This window comes from Schistocerca piceifrons, chromosome 1 (genome assembly GCF_021461385.2).
Source record: "Schistocerca piceifrons isolate TAMUIC-IGC-003096 chromosome 1, iqSchPice1.1, whole genome shotgun sequence".
Lineage (NCBI taxonomy): Eukaryota > Metazoa > Arthropoda > Insecta > Orthoptera > Acrididae > Schistocerca > Schistocerca piceifrons.
In genome coordinates, this window is record NC_060138.1 from 978623592 (window position 1) to 978642921 (window position 19330).

The 19330-nt window shown below is 42.1% G+C and overlaps 1 protein-coding gene across 1 annotated transcript in view; it reads left to right on the top strand.

Annotated features, from left to right (window-relative positions):
- Positions 1 to 11445, top strand: part of LOC124794936 (delta-1-pyrroline-5-carboxylate synthase) — a 205032-nt gene extending 193587 nt beyond the window's left edge. Inside the window, exon 15 of the mRNA XM_047258653.1 lies at positions 11083 to 11445. Within this exon, the coding sequence (XP_047114609.1) occupies positions 11083 to 11249 (167 nt within the window). The 3' untranslated portion in view covers positions 11250 to 11445. The remainder of the gene's footprint in view (positions 1 to 11082) is intronic.
- The last annotated feature ends 7885 nt before the right edge of the window (positions 11446 to 19330 follow it).

The following is a 19330-nucleotide window of genomic DNA, read 5'->3' on the forward strand; positions in this document are numbered from 1 at the left end:
ACTGTAACACTACCACAAATTGCAAATAAACGTTTATGGACGTTCAGAAAAATTTCTTTTTGTACCAACAAGAATTTCATTACAGTGTTTCGCTTGTAATCAGTAACTTCTGAATCCGCCATTTTGACCGTTCACTATGGCTATGTCATCTGTCGGAATCGGCCAAAACTCTGTACACGTACAGAAAAACCTAAAATTTGAAGCAGCTATGTACTGGGTAGTCAGGAACGGATCGGAAAGCTTGCAAGGGTGTTGCAGGGTAGGTTGTGCTGAGAAATAATTATTAACGAAAAAATTCGATACTTCGCTCCGTTTCCGAGTTGTTTCGTATTGAAGTTAGCAAATCAGGTCGTTGCACATGCAGATACCAACGGCCTGCCGGATACGGTGTCGTCAAACGTGTTCTTCGTTTGGCTTTTTAAAACCGAAAAAGAGAGCGGTACAAAAATTGGACTTGGGACGGTAGTAAAGGACGAACCAGAGCCAAAGGCTGAACTGCCTAGAACGCTGTCATCTACGCTACAACAACAACTAGCACCAACTGTATTGGTGAACGGCTTGAATTTCTCCGCGCAACGGCCCGATTGGCTAACTTCACTGCTAATTGTCTCGGAAACGACTCAACGTATCGAATTCTTTTCTGAACAATTATTTTTCAGCGGAACCTATCCTGCAACAGCCTTATAATCTTTTCAGACTGTTTCTGAAACCCCTGTATATTAACGGTTCTAAACAAATTTTTGGAACTCTTTTGTCGAATGACCCTCGTATTTAAAAATGGATGCTCAAGTGAGAGTGGATGTTCCAGCATAGAGCTGGAAAGCCTAGAGAAATTTCAGCCAATCTTGGTACACACAGGACTTAGTATCAACAGACTGTCTAGGTAAGAGAGCCCAAGCCCCTACTTGTGGGGCCGGGGTTGACAAAGTGGTTGCACACAATAAAAAATCAATACTACCTGGAGTGATTTCAATCAAAGTTGGAGCACCTGTTTCTTACGTTATGGGCAGTATACTATTCGAGTAGCACACTGCTTGCACTTTTAGGGGTGGCATGGGATTGACAGGACAACAACATTAAAAATAATCGAAAGAGGACAACATTAGTGCCGAATCCAAAAGCCGGAAGAGGTCTGGGCTGATTGGGGGGGGGGGGGGGGGGTTGCGGTAGGAACGGGTGACATGCAAAGCATAGACCTACGTTTAAAACGCTTGGGTCAATTCAGTGCAAACTTAGTACACACCTACCTTAATATCAAGAAAAAACACTGCGGTACTATAACGCCACTATCTCTCCTACAGATGGTAGTGAGTGGCAGTAAGGGAAGGGAGTGGGTGTCACGCAATTATAGGTCTGGAACGCCTGGTTCAATTGCAGCCAAACATGGTACATATTAACATACAGTCTAGAAAAATATATTGGTTGAGTAAGACACCCCTTATGGATGGTACGGGTGTGTGAAGGAGATAACATGGAAAAACAGTCGTAAATTACCTGTAGACAGATTTAATTCCTTTTCCTGCTAATTCAAGATTCGCATAAATAAGTAACACGGCTTCACCGAGTGAGTAGATACTTATCTACAATTTCATGGAACTAAATTGAGCGTGCAGTCGGCGAAAACAGATTCCGCACCAGCAATTTCTAGGGATGGATGAACCGATAATGTGCAATGGTGTCAGGTATTGACGACAAGATGAAAGACAGAGATCTCCCACTTTGAAATTCGCGATAGCTTGGAGTTCAGAAGAACGGATCTAGGTGCTCTCTGTGTCCGCTTTTCATCATCTCTGTGCCAGATGCGGGTCACGTTCATACGCCCATCTTGTTATACCCTTGGAAACCATTCTATCTTCCTACATCCTGCGAGACTACTGAAAAAGCACGTTTCCAACTTTGCTTCGGCCAAAGACACGTTCGTGTAATCCGTTTCCTGGAAATACGAATAGGGGCACGGTAACTCACGACGGCATTTCACATTTGCGCGAGTGTTCTGTGTTGTGTTTTTCATTTTGTGAATGGATAACATCTTTATCAGATACAATTTTCTTTGTTAGTCAAAAGGCGCTCTTGCAGGGCTGCTTCCCCTTTCATTTATTTAAATCGTTTCGCCCAAACGGAATAACGTAATAATTTCGGTTCTTCTACTTTCCTGGTTACTTCCTTTTTTTCGCATCCTTTCATCTTTTTTTCCTTCTACCATCCATATTGCTCCCCTTGCTTATACTTTTGTTTACCTTTGGGTCTTAAAGTGTTGATCTAACGAAGTTTCGATTTGTTGTTTCCGATCATTTGACATTGTTTCGTTTCATTTCTGTGACCCGAGTTATAAATGACTTCTTTTCGAGGAATGAAGTAGTATTCGTTCTGTTAGCTCGTCGTCTTTCCTACGGTAGAGATCTATAAAGCCGATTGATTCTCGTTATGCTGAAATTTCGTATATATTGGTAAAACTCTTTGATGCTGTTCATTTTCCGACAGTCATTTGTTTGTGCTGACACATTTTCCTCATAATTCGTGTTTCAAGTCCATCCAGTTTGTAGGCCAGTCTTAATCAAGTGCACCCACATAAACATTGTGGCCTTACCCTTGTGGTGGAATGTTTTTGTTTTTCTTTTTTCATTTCTAGTGACGAATTTCTTGTAATTGTTTTAGTTAAAACGTGAGCTCTTTCCATTTTATTAATTCTTATATCAGTTGTGTATCTTTTAGTTTACTCAATTACACGGTTTCTCCAATACATTTAAATTTAGCGTTGTTTTCTATTTTATCTATTTGTGATTCTAAACTGAAGAGCCAAAGAAACTGGTACACCTGCCCCCGTGAAAACGCAGAAGTGCCACAACACGAAGTGGCGTGGACTCGAGTAATGTCTGAAGTAGTGTTGGAGGGAACTGACACCATGTATTCTGTAGGGCTGTCCTTAAGCCAGTAAGAGTCTTCTGAACAGCACGTTGCAAGGCATCCTAGATATGCTTAATGATGATCATGCCTGGGAAGTTTGGTGGCCAGCGGAAGTGTTTAATCTAAGAAGAGCCACTGTGTAGCAATTCTGGACATGTGGGATGTCTCATTGTCCTGCTAGAATTGCCCGTCAGAATGCAAAATGGACATGAATGGATGCAGGCGATTAGACAAGATGCTTACCTACGTGTCACCTGTCAGATTCATTTCTAGACGCATCAGGGGTCCCATATCACTCCAACTGCACACGCCCCATACTATTACAGAGCTTCCACTAGATTGAACAGTGCCCTGCTGACATGCAGGGTCCATGGATTCCTGAGGGTACAAGTCCATCCGCTCAATACAATTTGAAACGAGACTCGTCCGACCAGGCAACATGTTTCCAGTCATCAACAGTCCAAAGTCGATATTGATGGACCCAGGTGAGGCGCAAAGCTTTGTGTTGTGCAGTCATCAAGAGTACACGAGGGGCCTCTGGCTCCGAAAACCCATTTCGATTATGCTTCGTCGAATGGTTCGCACGTTGACACTTGTTGATGGCCCAGCATTGAAATCTGTAGCAATTTGCGGAAGGGTTGCACTTATGTCACGTTGAACGATTCTCTTGTCGTCATTGCTCCCGTTCTTGCAGGATCTTTTTCGGCCACAGTGATGTCGGACATTTGATGTTTCACCTGATTCCTGATATTCACGGTACACTCGTGAAATGGTCGTACGGGAAAATCCCCACTTCATCGCTACCTCGGAGATGCTGTGCCCCACCGCTCGTGCGCCAACTATAACACCACACTCAAACTCACTTAAATCTTGATAACCTGCCACTGTAGCAGCAGTAAACGATGTAACAACTGCGCCAGACATTTGTTGTCTTATAGAGGCATTGCCGAGCACAGCGACGTATTCTGCCTGTTTACATATCTCCGTATTTGAATACGCATGCCTATACCATGGACAGTGTCTTGAGAGGAGGATATAAGATGAACGTCAACAAAAGCAAAACGAGGATCATGGACTGTAGTCGAATTAAGTCGGGTGATGCTGAGGGAATTAGATTAGGAAATGAGACACTTAAAGTAGTAAAGGAGTTTTGCTATTTGGGGAGCAAAATAACTGATGATGGTCGAAGTAGAGTGGATGTAAAATGTAGACTGGGAATGGCAAGGAAAGCGTTTCTGAAGAAGAGAAATTTGTTAACATCGAGTATAGATTTAAGTGTCAGGAAGTCGTTTCTGAAAGTATTTGTATGGAGTGTGGCCATGTATGGAAGTGAAACGTGGACGATAAATAGTTTGGACAAGAAGAGAATAGAAGTTTTCGAAATGTGGTGCTACAGAAGAATGTTGAAGATTAGGTGGGTAGATCACGTAACTAATGAGGATGTATTGAATAGGATTGTGGAGAAGAGAAGTTTGTGGCACACCTTGACTAGAAGAAGGGATCGGTTGATAGGACATGTTCTGAGGCATCAAGGGATCACAAATTTAGCATTGGAGGGCAGTGTGGAGGGTAAAAATCGTAGAGGGAGACCAAGAGATGAATACACTAAGCACATTCAGAAGCATGTAGGTTGCAGTAGGTACTGGGAGATGAAGAAGCGTGCACAGGATAGAGTAGCATGGAGAGCTGCATCAAACCAGTCTCCGGACTGAAGACCACAACAACAACATGCCTATACCAGTTTCTTTGGCCCTTCAAGTATATATTTTGATGCTTTTTTAAATTTTTACCTGTTCTGTTTGCTATTTTCTCCAAACGATGTGTTCCAGTTATTTCTTTCGCTTTAATATATTTAAAAGTAATACACTTTCCCTAGGATGTGTTCGCAGAGTACTGATAATAAATGTTGCAATGCCATAAACCAACAAACATTAACTATTAAGCGTAGCCCACATTTGACCTAGAATAATGATACAAACGATTAATATTACAAAAAAAATACTGAGAAATTACTTTCTTCATAACTGTTTTCGTAAGGAAGACCATAGCTCAGTTCCTACTTTCCATTGTGATTCAAATGAGGAAAAAGGACAGTCAAAATTAAGAGAGTGCAGAATCGAAAAATAATTTAACGATGTAAGATACTGCGCGTATTGGAGTCCAATAGATTGAACAGGGAGCATGCTGAAGTACTGGTAACTCGTTTAGAGACAATTTATCGCAGGACAGATGGACACTGGAAAGTTCCACGTCATTGGAAAAAGGTACCGGCCGTATGACAGTTTGTTAGAGGTTCAGTCCCAACTCACTGATATCAAGTTGTTGTGGAATTATAGATCATGTACTCTGATGGGAAAAGTTGAGTTGTTGGAAGCAGAGCTGATCTCTGAGAAGCAGCAGGGATTCAGCAAGTAGTGAATGTGTGAAACCCAGCTTGCTCCGTACATTTCCACTTCATAAGACTGAAGATAAGTGCTTGGATTAATGTCGTCTTCTTTTGTAGGAAGCCTTAGAAACATGTACTGAATGAAATGAAAAGCATAATGAGCCATACCATGCATGGCGAGTAAGCTGAAAAAAAGACGAAAGTGATGAGCGGTAGCAGAAATGAGAGTAGAAAACAAACATCAGATTTGGAGGCCAGGAATTAAGCAAAGTGACGGAATTCTGCTACCTTGGGAGAAAAATAGCACCTGATCCTCTCAGTCAAAGACTCCTCAGTGTCTGTGACCGGTTAGGCGGTAGATTTCTGCACCTGCGCTGTAAGATGGAGAACTGTGGGACTCCACCATTGGTAAGTCAGGAGACCACTATACAAAGGAAGCAGCTGGTCGGGTAGCAGAGTACCAGAGTAAACACTTTTAAACTGTCAAAGTTTTAGCAGTAAGTTATCGAAGTATACGTAGCAAAGTTCCTCAATTCTCTGCGCTCCATGAACGTTGTCACACTCAAATTATTCTCGGAAACGAGGGCTGGCTGAAACGTGGAATAGAAAGCTCGAAAATATTTAACGAAGCATGGAACGTATACCGAAATGATAGATTAGACGCAATGGAAGGGGAAATGCTCATTGCAGTCGAATTAAATAGTGTGTCTGTCGAGATCGAAATTGAGTATAAGTGTGAAAGGAGTAGGTGAATTCAAGTTAATCAAGAGAAGTTTCCTCCGTGACGGTAGCAAAATGATTCAAAGAATGATTCAGTAGCGCGGAAATACCCATATCATGCATATTAGCTGGAGGCGACTTAAACCTATCGAGAGTAGGCGTGGACACCTGTGGATTCATTGCAAGTGGTATGGACAGACAGTCTTGTGAGGTAGTTCTGAACACGTTTCCCGAATGCTGCCTTGACAGCCTCGACAGCTCACATGCAATGGAAATATTTTAGGCTATTCAGCTACAAACAGGCAGTGTCAGTGTAGAGACTGGATTAGAGATCAAGATACCGTAGCGACGATCGTTACTCAACTTTATAAATCCATCAAGAAGGCTATAAAAGTATATGTACTAGAAAAAGTAGAGAGGCGGTTGTTGGTATCAGAGTTACACAATGTATTGACACCATTTAAGTCCAGTATGATGGATGTAGAGGAATTACGGACAAAGTTTAAATTGACTGAAAATTCTGATGAAGCAGAAACTGTTGCACTCCCGGTTCGAAAAAGAACGTGCAAATGTCGACGAAGTTAGTATAAATACGTCCATCTGTAAAAAGATCGACACCCGAAGCATACAACAGCTTCCTCCGTCATGCCTTAAAGAGAAATCTTGCCGAAAAATCGAGAAAATTCAGATCCTGCGCAGTGGCGTCAACGGCCTTGCCGCAGAGGTAACACCGGTTCCCATTATATCACCGGTGTTAAACGCTGTTGGTCTTGGCTAGCACTTGGATGGGCGGCCGTCCGGGTCTGCCGAGGGCTGTTGCCATGCGGGGTGCACTCAGTCCTTACTGAGAAGTAATGGCTCTGCTCACGAAAACTGACACCGTCCGGGAGAGCGATGTACTGGCCACACGCCGTTCCATATCCGTATCCAGTGACGCTAATGGTCTGAGGATGACACGGCGGTCGGTCGGTGAGATGGGCCTTACAAGGTCTGTGTGGTCGGAGAGAGAGTCTACGCAGAAGCAGTAAGTGGTTCGAAAGCTTCTGCCCAGTCACTCGTCCATCAGTCTCGTGTGAAAACAGAAGGAACCAAAAGCAAACGCCAGTCATTCACGTAGGAGAATGGTAAAACCGTCGTTTCACTATCTCACAGAGTCAGATATAAGAGACATGATAACAGGCTTCCCTGACTTAGAGAAGCAGCTGAAAGAGTTAAAAGCAAATAAGTCCCAGTTCGATTTTACAGAGAATACTATACTGAACTGACCCATACTTACCTTTATTTACCACGAAACTCTCTCCAGCGCAAAATCTCAAGAGACGGAAAAATCGCAGGTGGCTCCTGTACACAAGAAGTGTAAAAGAACAGACCCGCATAATTACAGACCAATACGCTTAACATCGGTTTGCTACAGAATTCTTGAACGTGGTCTCATTTCGATTATAATAAATTTCCTTTGGACAGAAAAGCTCCTGTCCAAAAATCACCACGAATTTTTTTTAACAAAAAAACGTCACCCATAGCAAACTCAGCTTGCCCTTTTCTCACATGAAATGTCGTGAACCATGGCAGGCACCAGGCCGATTCCATATTCCGAAACTTTGGGAATGCGTTTGACACGGTGTCCCATTGCATTCAGTTAACGAAGGTTCGAGCACACGGAATAGGTTCCCAGATAAGTTAGAGACTACTCAGATAAGACTGCTTAAGTAACATAATCCACTACGTTGTCCTCGATGGCGAATGTTCGTCAGAGTCAAGGGTAGGAGTGCTCCAGCGAAGTGTAATACCTGTAGACACGCTCTTGTTTTCTGACAGCAGCCTGTAGCTGATTACTGGGGAGGATGTGGTGTGCGGGAGGGTGTCGTCATTAAATTAGGGGGCAAGATAACTTAGGCAATATTTGTAGTTGGTGTGATGTGATGTCAGATTGTTTTAAATGAAGAAAAATGTAAATTAATTCAGATGAATAGGAAAATAATCCTTCAATTATTGAATGTACTATTAACAGCGTGCTGCTTAACACAGTCACATCGACTAAATATCTAGGCCTAACGTTGCAAATCTAACGTTGCAAAGTGATATGAAATGCAAAGAGCACGTATGGACGGTAGCACAGAAGTCGAATGGTTGACTTCGGTTTATGACGGAGTCTTAGGAAAGCGTAGCTCATCTGTAAAGGAAAAAGCTTAAAGAACACTAGTGCGACCTATTCTTGAGTACTGCTCAAGTGCTTGGGATTCCCAACAGGTCGAAGCAATTCCGAAGCGGGCTGCTAGATTTCTCACCGGTAGGTTAGATCAAAACGCAAGTATTACGGAGATCTTTCGTGAAACCAGATGAGAACCCCCGGTGGGAAAACGAAGTTCTTCAAGCGAAACACCGTTGAGAAAATACAGACAGCCGACATTTGAAGTTGATTGCAGACTATTCTACTGCAACCAATGTACATTTCGCATAAGGTCCATGAAGATAAAATCTGAGTTCGTACGGAGGCGTATACATGGATGCTTTTCCCTCGCTCAGCTTGCAAGTGGAACACGAAAGGAAATGGTTGGCAGTGGTACGAGATACTGTCCGCTATAGACCACAAGGTGCCTTGTAGAGTATATATGGAGATGCAGAGAGACAGAAGACGAGAACAGGAAAAGCTGGCACCTCTGGCGAAGTATCAATTATAGGCCTAACGTAGAACAATCAATTTCTGGGAATGTACGTTTGGAGCACAGCTTTGTACGGAAGTAAATCGTGGACTATGGGAAAATCCGAAAAAGAGAACTGAAGCGTTTGAGTTGTGGTGCTACAGAAGGATTTTGAAAATTAGGTGGACTGATATCAGATACGAAGAGGTTCAATTCGCATTAGCAGAACTAGCAGACAATAATTTCCCAAAGTTTGAATGACGAAATCGCACCAGAAGTGCCTGAAAAGAAGTTAAATGCGTGACGAAACTTCCTGCTCGCCCGTTTCTTGAAGCAACACTTCAGTATCCACAGGCTCAGAGCAATAACAACACTATTATACACAAGGAGATATTTCCAAATTGTATCCTAGATGTTGTCAAGCCCACTTACACGTTTCTGGTCGATACTAAACTTCTAAAAATGTGTGTTCGTGGTAAAATCCAGAATCCAAATTAGTCTCTAAATTCACTCATATGGAAACGATGACGTAAAATCACATTTTCATCTGTTGCTGTTGTCAGAATTGCACGTTACGATGCAGTTGTTGTATTTAATGATGGGAACACAGCGGGTAGGGGCTGGTGGGGGGGGGGGGGGTTGAGTTGAGGATATTAGAGAGAATGACTAAGATAGGAAATCTTACTGAAGACCCATTGAGAAAAATAGATTAACAGCGCTTCTCTGCTTTCTGGTAAAGGAAAGGTGGGAGAAAACAAGAAACCAGAAGAGAAACGTTGAAGAGAACCCTGAGTATAAATCTGAGGCCTCCTGAAGAGATGACATAAGAAAAAACGTTACTTTGCACTTTAAGTTGCATTTCTTGAATGTTACGTTTTTTAAGCTTTATGTACCTTATTTTCAGAATCTATGAAGGCTGGAATTTAAAATTTTGAAAACCTATTTCTACAAACCCAATAAATGCTGTCTCAAGAGCAAATTTTCAAGTTCTAAGTGTAAGCTGAGATATGGGGCAAAGTGCTTTGAATTTTGCATTCATTTTATATTACACATACAGTAATATAATTAAAAAATTATTAAGATTCTCCTGTTCGATATATTCAAAATAAACTCATGAGTGAAGCTTACTATATGAAAAGAGATAAAACAGAGAAAACTGTGTAGGAATATCTTGAATAGTTTGTGAGAAAAAGGTACATACATTACTTTTTAAAGTAAAATTTTCCAATTGCAGAAAAAAAAAGTTCGTGGATTCAGGTCACCTTTTACGAGGGTAGTCCCAAAAGTAAGGTCTCCTATTTTTTATAAGTACATAGATTTATTTCTGCAGTGGTTTTCATTAGTTTACAGCTTGAACATTTAACTATTTTTCGACATAATCACCATTTCTGTCGACGCATTTTTGTAGACGCTGTGGCAGTTTTTGTATGTCCATGTCATACCAGCTCCCCGCCATGCTGTTCAGAAAGTTATGAACATCTTCTTACACCTCGTCGTCGGAGCTGAATCGCTGGGACCACAATTAACGCTGGCAGGTACTGTGAGACTCTGAAAAGCTCAAACGGGCAATTCAGAACCGGAGAAGAGAAATGTTGAGCAAGGGCGTACACATTCTCCATGACAACACTCGCCCACACATCGCTCGGCAAACCGCTGCTCTCCTGCAACAGTTTCAGTGGAACGTAATCACCCACCGACCCTATAGTCCTGACTTGGCACCCAGTGACTATCACCTGTTCCCTAGGTTAAATGAAGATTTGGCCGGAAAGCGATTCAGCTCGGACGACGAAATGAAAGAAAAGGTTCATAACTTTCTGAACAGCATGGCGGAGAGCTGGTTTGACATGGGCATACAAAAATGGCTCTGAGCAGTATGGGACTTCACATCTGAGGTCATCAGTCCCCTAGAACTCAGAACTACTTAAACCTAACTAACCTAAGGACATCACACACATCCATGCCCAGTCAGGATTCGAACCTGCGACCGTAGCGGTGGCGCGGTTCCAGACTGAAGCACCTAGAACAGCTCGCCCACACCGGCTGGCACATGGGCATACAAAAACTGCCACAGCGTCTACAAAAATTAATCGACAGAAATGGTGATTATGTCGAAAAATAGCTAAATGTACACGCTGTAAACTGATGTAAACCATTGTAGAAATAAGCACGCCTATGTACTTATAAAAAAGATACCTTACTTTTGGGATTATCCTCGTACATAGTGTATGTTCTTCATGAATGTGCCTCCTTTAACAAGGAGAAGACTGATGACCCAAAAAAAAAAAAAAACAGAATAAATCCCATTACCATTTTTGCGCAATACATTACATTTATTTACGTTTTACTTGCCTTCTGCGCGTCCCTGAACCAATCGTCTTTGGACTACACGACCTTGTGCCGTTGCTGACGTGCTCCGTCACTGTTCCGCAGGGGCCGAGGTGGGCATCAGCACGGCGCGCATCCACGCGCGCGGCCCCGTCGGCGTGGAGGGCCTGCTGACCACCAAGTGGGTGCTGAGCGGCGAGGGCCACACCGTGCAGGATTTCGCCGAGGGAGGGCCCTGCACCTACCTGCACGAGCAGCTGCCGCTCCACTGACGGCCCCTCGCCTCTCCGTCCTCTGCTCCTGCCTATTTATTCCGACCATTCAGACATCGGTGGCTGAGCACCGGGCCAGCCGCAGCTGCCAGCAACTCAACTCCACAATGTTCATCACACATCACGTAATCATAATTCATGTATAATGTTCAGAATGCACTAAACACAGAGATAATAAACAACTCACAAATTATTATCGTTTGTTTTGTAATTCTGCCTAACACTGGGATCAGTGGCATGATACCAACGACTGGACTATGTTTATTATTTGAAAGGATCGATAGGAGCAATTACTACCGAAGTCAAAAACTCTTTAAAAAATAGCTTATTGCCCGATGCAGTCTAATGCTCGGGATTTTGGTGGAGTGGCGCTCTGCTGGGCTCAGTACAAACCTGGACTTACAATTAATATCTCTTTTATTAAACAATATACTACAACACAGAGCACTTCAGTTTCAAGAAGGAAAATTTCAGGAGTATAATGATACAAGATATCAAAATAATAACTAAAATACATCCATCAATTGTACAGGGTGAAGAAAAACCATTTGAACAAAAGTGTAGTGCAGAAAGATAACACCAAAGAAAGGAACTGGCGTACAAATAGAAACTGGAGGTCGCAGGTGCATAGTTTGGCGCTAGATGAACGCGATTTAATCTAACATGTGGACCTCTTCTCTCAGAACAAAATGTAATTCACAGACAATGTATACTCAGTCAAAATGATTGGACTAATCAATCGTCACAATAAGAACAACAAAAGTTTAAAATGGTTCAAATGGCTCTCAGCACTATGGGACTTAACTTCTGAGGTCATCAGTCCCCTAGAACTTAGAACTACTTAAACCTAACTAACTTAAGGACATCACACACATCCATGCTCGAGGCGGATTCGAACCTGCGACCGCAGTGGTCGCACAGTTCCTGACTGTAGAGCCTAGAACCACTCGGCCACTCCGGCCGGCAGAAGAAAAGTTTAAATCATACCTTACACTGACATATCGTACAGCACTTCATTACAAGACAAAACAATCACATGTCCATGTTTCATGCTTTCGTATGTCCTAAAAAGGTCAAACTAAATCAGAAATGAGTATGCTCTTGCACACAGACTTGCCACTTGTCGTAGCAAATGTTCAAAGTAACAGCTGTTTTCATGCTGGCATAGTGTAGCAAACGTTCATCTGCAACCCGCGGTTCCTACGCTCAAATTCCTCGTTTCATGTTGTCTTTCTGCTCTGCATTTTTGACCAAAATGTTTTTCCGCTAACTGAATATAAATCAAACCAACTTTCTTCGGCCCAGAATGATTATACAAAAGTGCTCCAAAATAAAATGACCACATGTTACTACCCACGATTAACTTCACAAGTGGGCACCAAACAAAGAACAAATCCAGCTTCTATCCAGTATTAACTTTACAGGGGCATATTAAAACAAGCCAGGACAAGTGCCTGAAGCATTATAATTGTATGTAAGCTACCATTACCAACACGCCCCTACAGACAAGACAACCACACATAACTACGACTATTATATTGATCCCAAGAAATGGAAAACGCTCATAAGCAAAAAACACTACAGCTTATTACAAATACACTGTCATAGAACTGTGGTCTTGACATATTTAGGATTGCACAGTGAAAAATGTTACACTCAGCACCACCATAGACATACCATCCAAACCACTTCAACATGCATTCATACAACAGACTGAATCAGCTCGACTTCACGTATCCTGACACACACTGTCACATTGTATCCTACGTGGCCAAACTCAGATAACTATCACTGCTTGCCGACTGTAAATAGGACCAATTCTGCTCTGCACCCACCATTCCTTCTCACTGACTACGAGCTGCCATCTTCTGCTGGACATTGACAAGAAGACGCCATCCACTACCTCAGCTCAATGATACCTGCATTACAGTTTGCCACAGAGCATATTGACTAGAGATGGGCAAAACAGTTCTTTTTAGGGATGGGATCAGAACCGTTCTCTTACTGACATGAACTTTCTGATGATTCACCACTCGTCATTTACTTACGAAAACAAATAAAACAAATGTCCCTTCCCTTTTTAATTCAAGGTAGCTATAACTGTAATTTTACTTTATTTTCACCGTTTTCGAAAGAATATTGGAGAGGGTTAATAATTTACCACTGTATCCTTCGTAGTTTTAAGCTTTCCACAAATTCCCACATTTCTAATTTCCACGAGTTTCAAAAAGTTTTATTAACGCAAAAATACTCTTATTGAAAACTTAACTGCTGTTTAAACCTCATCAGCAATTTTCTCTATTGACTTTTGTATTATGTGTTGCACAACATGATGCAAATAGCGTGAAAAACACGAAACATGTAGAACATTCAGAAGCATGGCAGCTGACTTCATGTTGCAAGTATTGCCCGTTATTATGATAGTGGTTTTAAAGAAATTATATTTTGTGGTAACTAACTTTACTGAATTTCCAACATTTCTGCAGTGTGCCTCAATTTAAATTGGATGCACTCTAGAGTGTACAACTTTAATTGAATCTTACTATCTACAAATTGTCACATGAATGCATATAGGCTAAATTATTTTTATTTATACATTCAGTGTCTTCCCAGTTGCGAATATGGACAACCATCAGCTGTAGAATGAAATGACGACAGTGAAAATTTGTGCTGAACCGGGACTCGAACTCGGGTTTTCCGCCTATCACGAGTGGTCGCCTTAAAATTTGGATATCCATGCATGACTCATGGCCAAACCCGAACCTCCATATTTCGCCAACCATTTGTTCCTTTGGACATGCAAGCCTTGTACATTTACGCAGAACACATTCAAAATAGCACCCATGTATACAAATACACTGATCTGCACGACGTTTTACCACTCTCGGAATGTTTCAGGCTCCATTCATCTCATTCTGCACAGTTTCACAGCCCATTCCAGTTTGCTGCTGTAGTTGTGGTACATTCTCAGTTGCAACACCATACAAGAGGGCCTTGAGATGGCTCCAAAAGTAGAAGTCCAAGGGGTTAAGATAAGAGATATCTCCTGCATGACCTACCCACTTATCGGGAAAAGCTACACTGAGCTACTCTCTTGCCTCCGTCCTGAAATGTGCAGTGCTTATGCCAGTAGTTGGTGTAATGAGTGGGACATCATGAAGCAGACCACGCAATTCATGTTCCAAAACTTTCAGTATACTCTGCCAGCCACCTGCTTTGCAATAACTTGGGGTCTGATTAACTAGTTTTCCTCTAAACCCCAGTAAATGCTCAGTGCAAAACGGTCGCTGCATTCCCTTAAACAACTGTCCACAGCTGTGGAAACCTGATGGTTCGATACTCTTTTCTTTGGAAACATTTCCACGTACCATCGTCTTGCTGCTCGTGCATTGCCTTTTAATGCACCATGAAGGATATACATATCTACATATTCACAATTTCAGTATGCCATCATACCACATGCAACAACTGCAGGCCATGAACTATTGACAACGTGAATGTATGTAATATGTCTGATGCCGCTACATTACAAAAGAGTACAACGAACCACACAGAAGTCAAGGCATCTCGTGCTAGAATCCAATGAGCAGTGTAGAAGGGTGTACAAAGCAACACCAGTAGATACACAGGCGAATGCAACACACCAAAAGGTTGTACCGGTTCATGATGTAATGCCTGCCATAAATGAAATTATGCATCGTAACTCGGAAATAAATCAATTTCAGAAAAAAGCTTTGCCATTTTACTCTTATTTTGATTCATACTTTACACTTGCAAAGTGTGGACACTTACTTTTGAATCACTATGTGCTGTATGTATACATATATTAATGTTTGCATGTTTTGTGTGTATGTGTGAGTTTTTTGGGGGGAGGGTGGTTGGTGTCTGCTTTTTGGACATGTTTGAACGAACACCCCCCACCTCACAATACACACACACACACACACACACACACACACACACACACGTACACAACAAATACGTTGTCTTTTAGTCAGGATACAAACCATGCCTCATATCTTGCAGGGATTAGAAATTACTTGTAAGGGGTTCATAAGTAGGTGGATGCTACGTCAGCTGTGTAACAGGCTGGGAATTTGGGTCAGTTGGGCAGCATGCTCAGATGGTTGAGACAGTTAAGGTGACTGCTCGTGATTAGTGGAAAATCCAGGTTCGAGTCTCAGTGTCGCACAAATTTTCACCTGTTACCACTAATTCATTTCAGTGCCCAAATGCAGCTAAAATCATTGAAACCTTTGAAATTTGTGTTATGCTCCGTAGATGCTTTAAAAGGCCACAAATGAAGAAACTGCAATACTGAAGTAAAAACAAAACATGCAAAAATTGAATCTGACATTACAGAAAAAGTTATAGACGCTCTTAACCCGTGGTACAACAACTTAATAATTTTATTTAAAGTGGATTTATAGGATCGATAGATTCACTTACATGTTTTTGTATCAAAGTGAATGACAAAGTAAATCAAGATCTGGTTGTGAGCAAAATGACAGTAATAGGCTGGAAACAGATTGAGACTCGCTTTTTTATCCTGCATTGAGAGATTATTCTCAACTGGAAACAGGAATCAATGAGGACACTTTGCGAGAAAGATTTTCTCGCATTTACACAGAAATATCATCAGCTGATTAAGATACTGATGGGCTTCCTGGTCCACACCGATCCAGTGGTACTGCTGGATACTGGAACTTACGGTATGTATTCAGGTTTGACGAGGAGCAGAAGGACAGGACGGTATTGCTGCTTGTAACAGCATTTTCTTTTTTATCCAGTTTCCTAAAATGGTACTATATATCACTTGAAACCCTTCTACGTGAAAGCAACATGGTTGTGTTGTGTCCTGCAACTTACTATGATGATGCACTTGTTAAACAGTAGCACTGAAAATGTTGAACAAATGCATAAGCAGTGTGTTCTACTTTATGCACATACACTACTGTATATGTAAACTTTAATAATTTAATAACATATCCTACGATGAACAGTATCCACGTGGTGCTGAACGCAAATGGAGGTTGGTGTATCAAAGATTCGGTCTGAACTACAAGCTGAATAAGTGAACGAGACAAGAGCAGTGCGAGTTAATTCAGTGAGTGAGTCAGGAGTGTAAAGAGCAGGGTTCTCCATGAGTCACCTTGTGATGAACTCTGTTGGGAGTCAGGAGCAACAGGCAGATACCAGGATCTGAATCAGTGAGCCATGAGCGCAGAGACTCATGAGTCATCTGCCATCTGCTCAATGCTGAATTGGAAGCTTTAGGGTAGCTAAGCACTCCTGTTCTGTAGAGCACCATCTTTCATAGTGAAGCACTGAATGGGCTGGCAGCTCCAAGCACGCTGTCTTTTCAAATAAAATAAAAGAAGGGGAAGTGCTTTTGTGGAAATGCAGTGTTCTAAAGGACTAACGAAGTGTATAAACACGTATACAACATATTTTGTATAGCTAACTTTGGCATCGTAGTCTATGTCATTGTGACCAATTCAGCATGCTAAGTGGGATGTTGTTTCAGCAGCCTGCCATGGTATCTACGTTCTGGAAACTGACATCACTGGACATCGGATCTAAAGAGCTGCCACTTATTTTTTCCAAGTTTCCAATCACTCAATGTGCCTAAGGATCTAAGTCTTTGAATCAGCTTGGGAGTGGCTTCCCCATCTCTTGTGCTGACTGCTGCAGTACACTGTGGCGATTTTCATGCTGTTTGCAGTTCCACAGTGCTTGCTCTCCAGCAGGGTCTGTTTTGTTTGATGGCCACCCATGAGCTCCATTCACAGTGCACCTGTGTAGAACGACTGCCGACCACTTAGCCAACCACTCTGATGCAAACACAAGTTCAGCTGGCTCGCCAACAAGGACCATATGCTACCCTACAGCTAGTCTGTCACTACCCACAGTGACTTCTGGCATTGGCTTAACATGATGTGGCTGCTCCCACTCCTTACTAGTGACTCCCGCATCTACTAGTGACTGCTCCCCTTAGTGAATCTGCGGGCCACCCAGCGTGTCATATTAGGCCACCAATGCCAACCCGAATTTGTTAGCCATTATTCATTACTTCCTCCGATCCTGACTCAATTCGAGACCGTCGCTTCTTGTCAGTACTACAAGCTGCCCGCCACTGCGTCGTGCCACCAGAAGACACCTCCCTATATAGCTGCCACTGCGTCCTCGCCGCCACACACACACCCTCGCACCTGGTCCATGGTGGAGCTACCAGCAGGGCGAGTGGGAATAGAATGGTGTCAGGACATTCCAATTTCACAGCACAAGTCTCGTATAGTTGCAGAAAGAAATTATCGGTTTTAGCAGTCAGATCATAAAAAGGAAGCGGTACTTCAATTCAAAACAATGAGAAAACCAAACTGTCAATGGTGTACAATAAGCCGTTGTAGTTCATCATACACATTAAAATGCACAAGAGCACTGTCGCATATGAAACACGTATCATTACAGCTCTGCACAATAGCAGTACAGCCTTTCAATAGTTCGCAAACTTCTAAGAAGCAACTGAAACACACATGACAATGAATGGCCAGAAATGTGTTTTCTTTTAATCGGAAATTTTGCTTTCTCAGGCTGACAGTCTCTATATTTCTTATTTACACTTGACGAAATTTGACACCAAATAATGCACATTTTTTCATACCTCACGTAAACGCAGTGACGATTTCGATATGATCTTTCCACAGAATCAAGCAGCTTCCACTGTAGGGTCGAAGCTCTATATATTCCACAGATCTACGTTAATCTTTGTATGGACATTCTCGACGTCTTGCAGCTATCACTTCCAGCCAGCAATATACGTCCCCAGTGTTTCAATTATATATTAATAAACATGATGACCTTCTTTGCAGCTTATTTAAGTTGGCAAACCTCAGGTGAAATCTCTGTCTGGCCGGTGGCGAACGGAAGTGCAAGGATATGTATCTACGTCCACCATAGGAAATACTTGTAATCTAATCGTAATGAACTTTTTTGCATGGAAATTACTCGAGTTTGTTGCCGTATGCCTTCTTACAGATAATTTGATGACAATAACCTTTTGCAGCGATCACACACACACACACACAGGCGCGTGCGCCTGCTTACGTACGCAAGCATGCACACGGCAACAGTATTATCACCAGCAACAGAAGCAAAAGGCTTGGTGTACAAGTATACGACGCCTTTTCGAATCTCGGATGTATTAACAATAAGGAAAGCTGGAACATCAACACCAGAGAAAATGAAAATAAAAAAATTGAAACTCATTAGCAAATTTAATGCTGCCGAATGTTTTGTGATCTACAGTGATACAAAAGTATCAGCCCCGCTAATTCAGAGCGCTGTATGTGAAAATTCTAACTGCCAAGCCTAATTAACTCCCAACTACTGCAGGGCTGAAAGTGCCCTTTCGTTTTATGTGAAGTATAACGACTCTGCGTGTGGAAACTTTCGGAACGCGATAACGGAATTACAGCAACTTCAGTTATAGAATGAGTTCTGGAAATGCGCTCTTGAAACCTCGCCAACGGAAATCTCTTTCTGCAGGAATGAGAGCCTATGGAATTAATTTCGCAGGTAGTAGTACCCTTCACAATTCAGATGCTCCTGATAATAGTGGTACAGCACACATTCGAAACATTTGCGATTTCTAGGTTTTATTCGACTATGCTCTGAGAAATGTTCACATGTTTCGTTCAGCAGGACTGTGCAAAAACGAACAGTTGCAGTTGAGTAACTCATCTGTGTACGTCACTCAGTAAGTAAGAGGAACAATACACAATTTGTTGTTAACATCTCCAACCATTCTTCCTCAGTAGATAATTTAATCCCTTTATGTTGCTTACAGGGTGTTCGAAAATTCCCGTTACAAAGTTGCAGGACGTGTAGAGGGGGAGAGTACATAATATTTTGGATAGGAACTCAAGTCCGGAAACATACCGTTTCTGTTTTACGACGGTTTCAATTCAGATGTTTAATTGATCCTCTTCTGCTTGAGGAACAGTATAATTATTAGGTAACAATTCGAAAGGCAACATAACGAAACATCCAATTATCAATTAATCGCATTTGTTTGTATT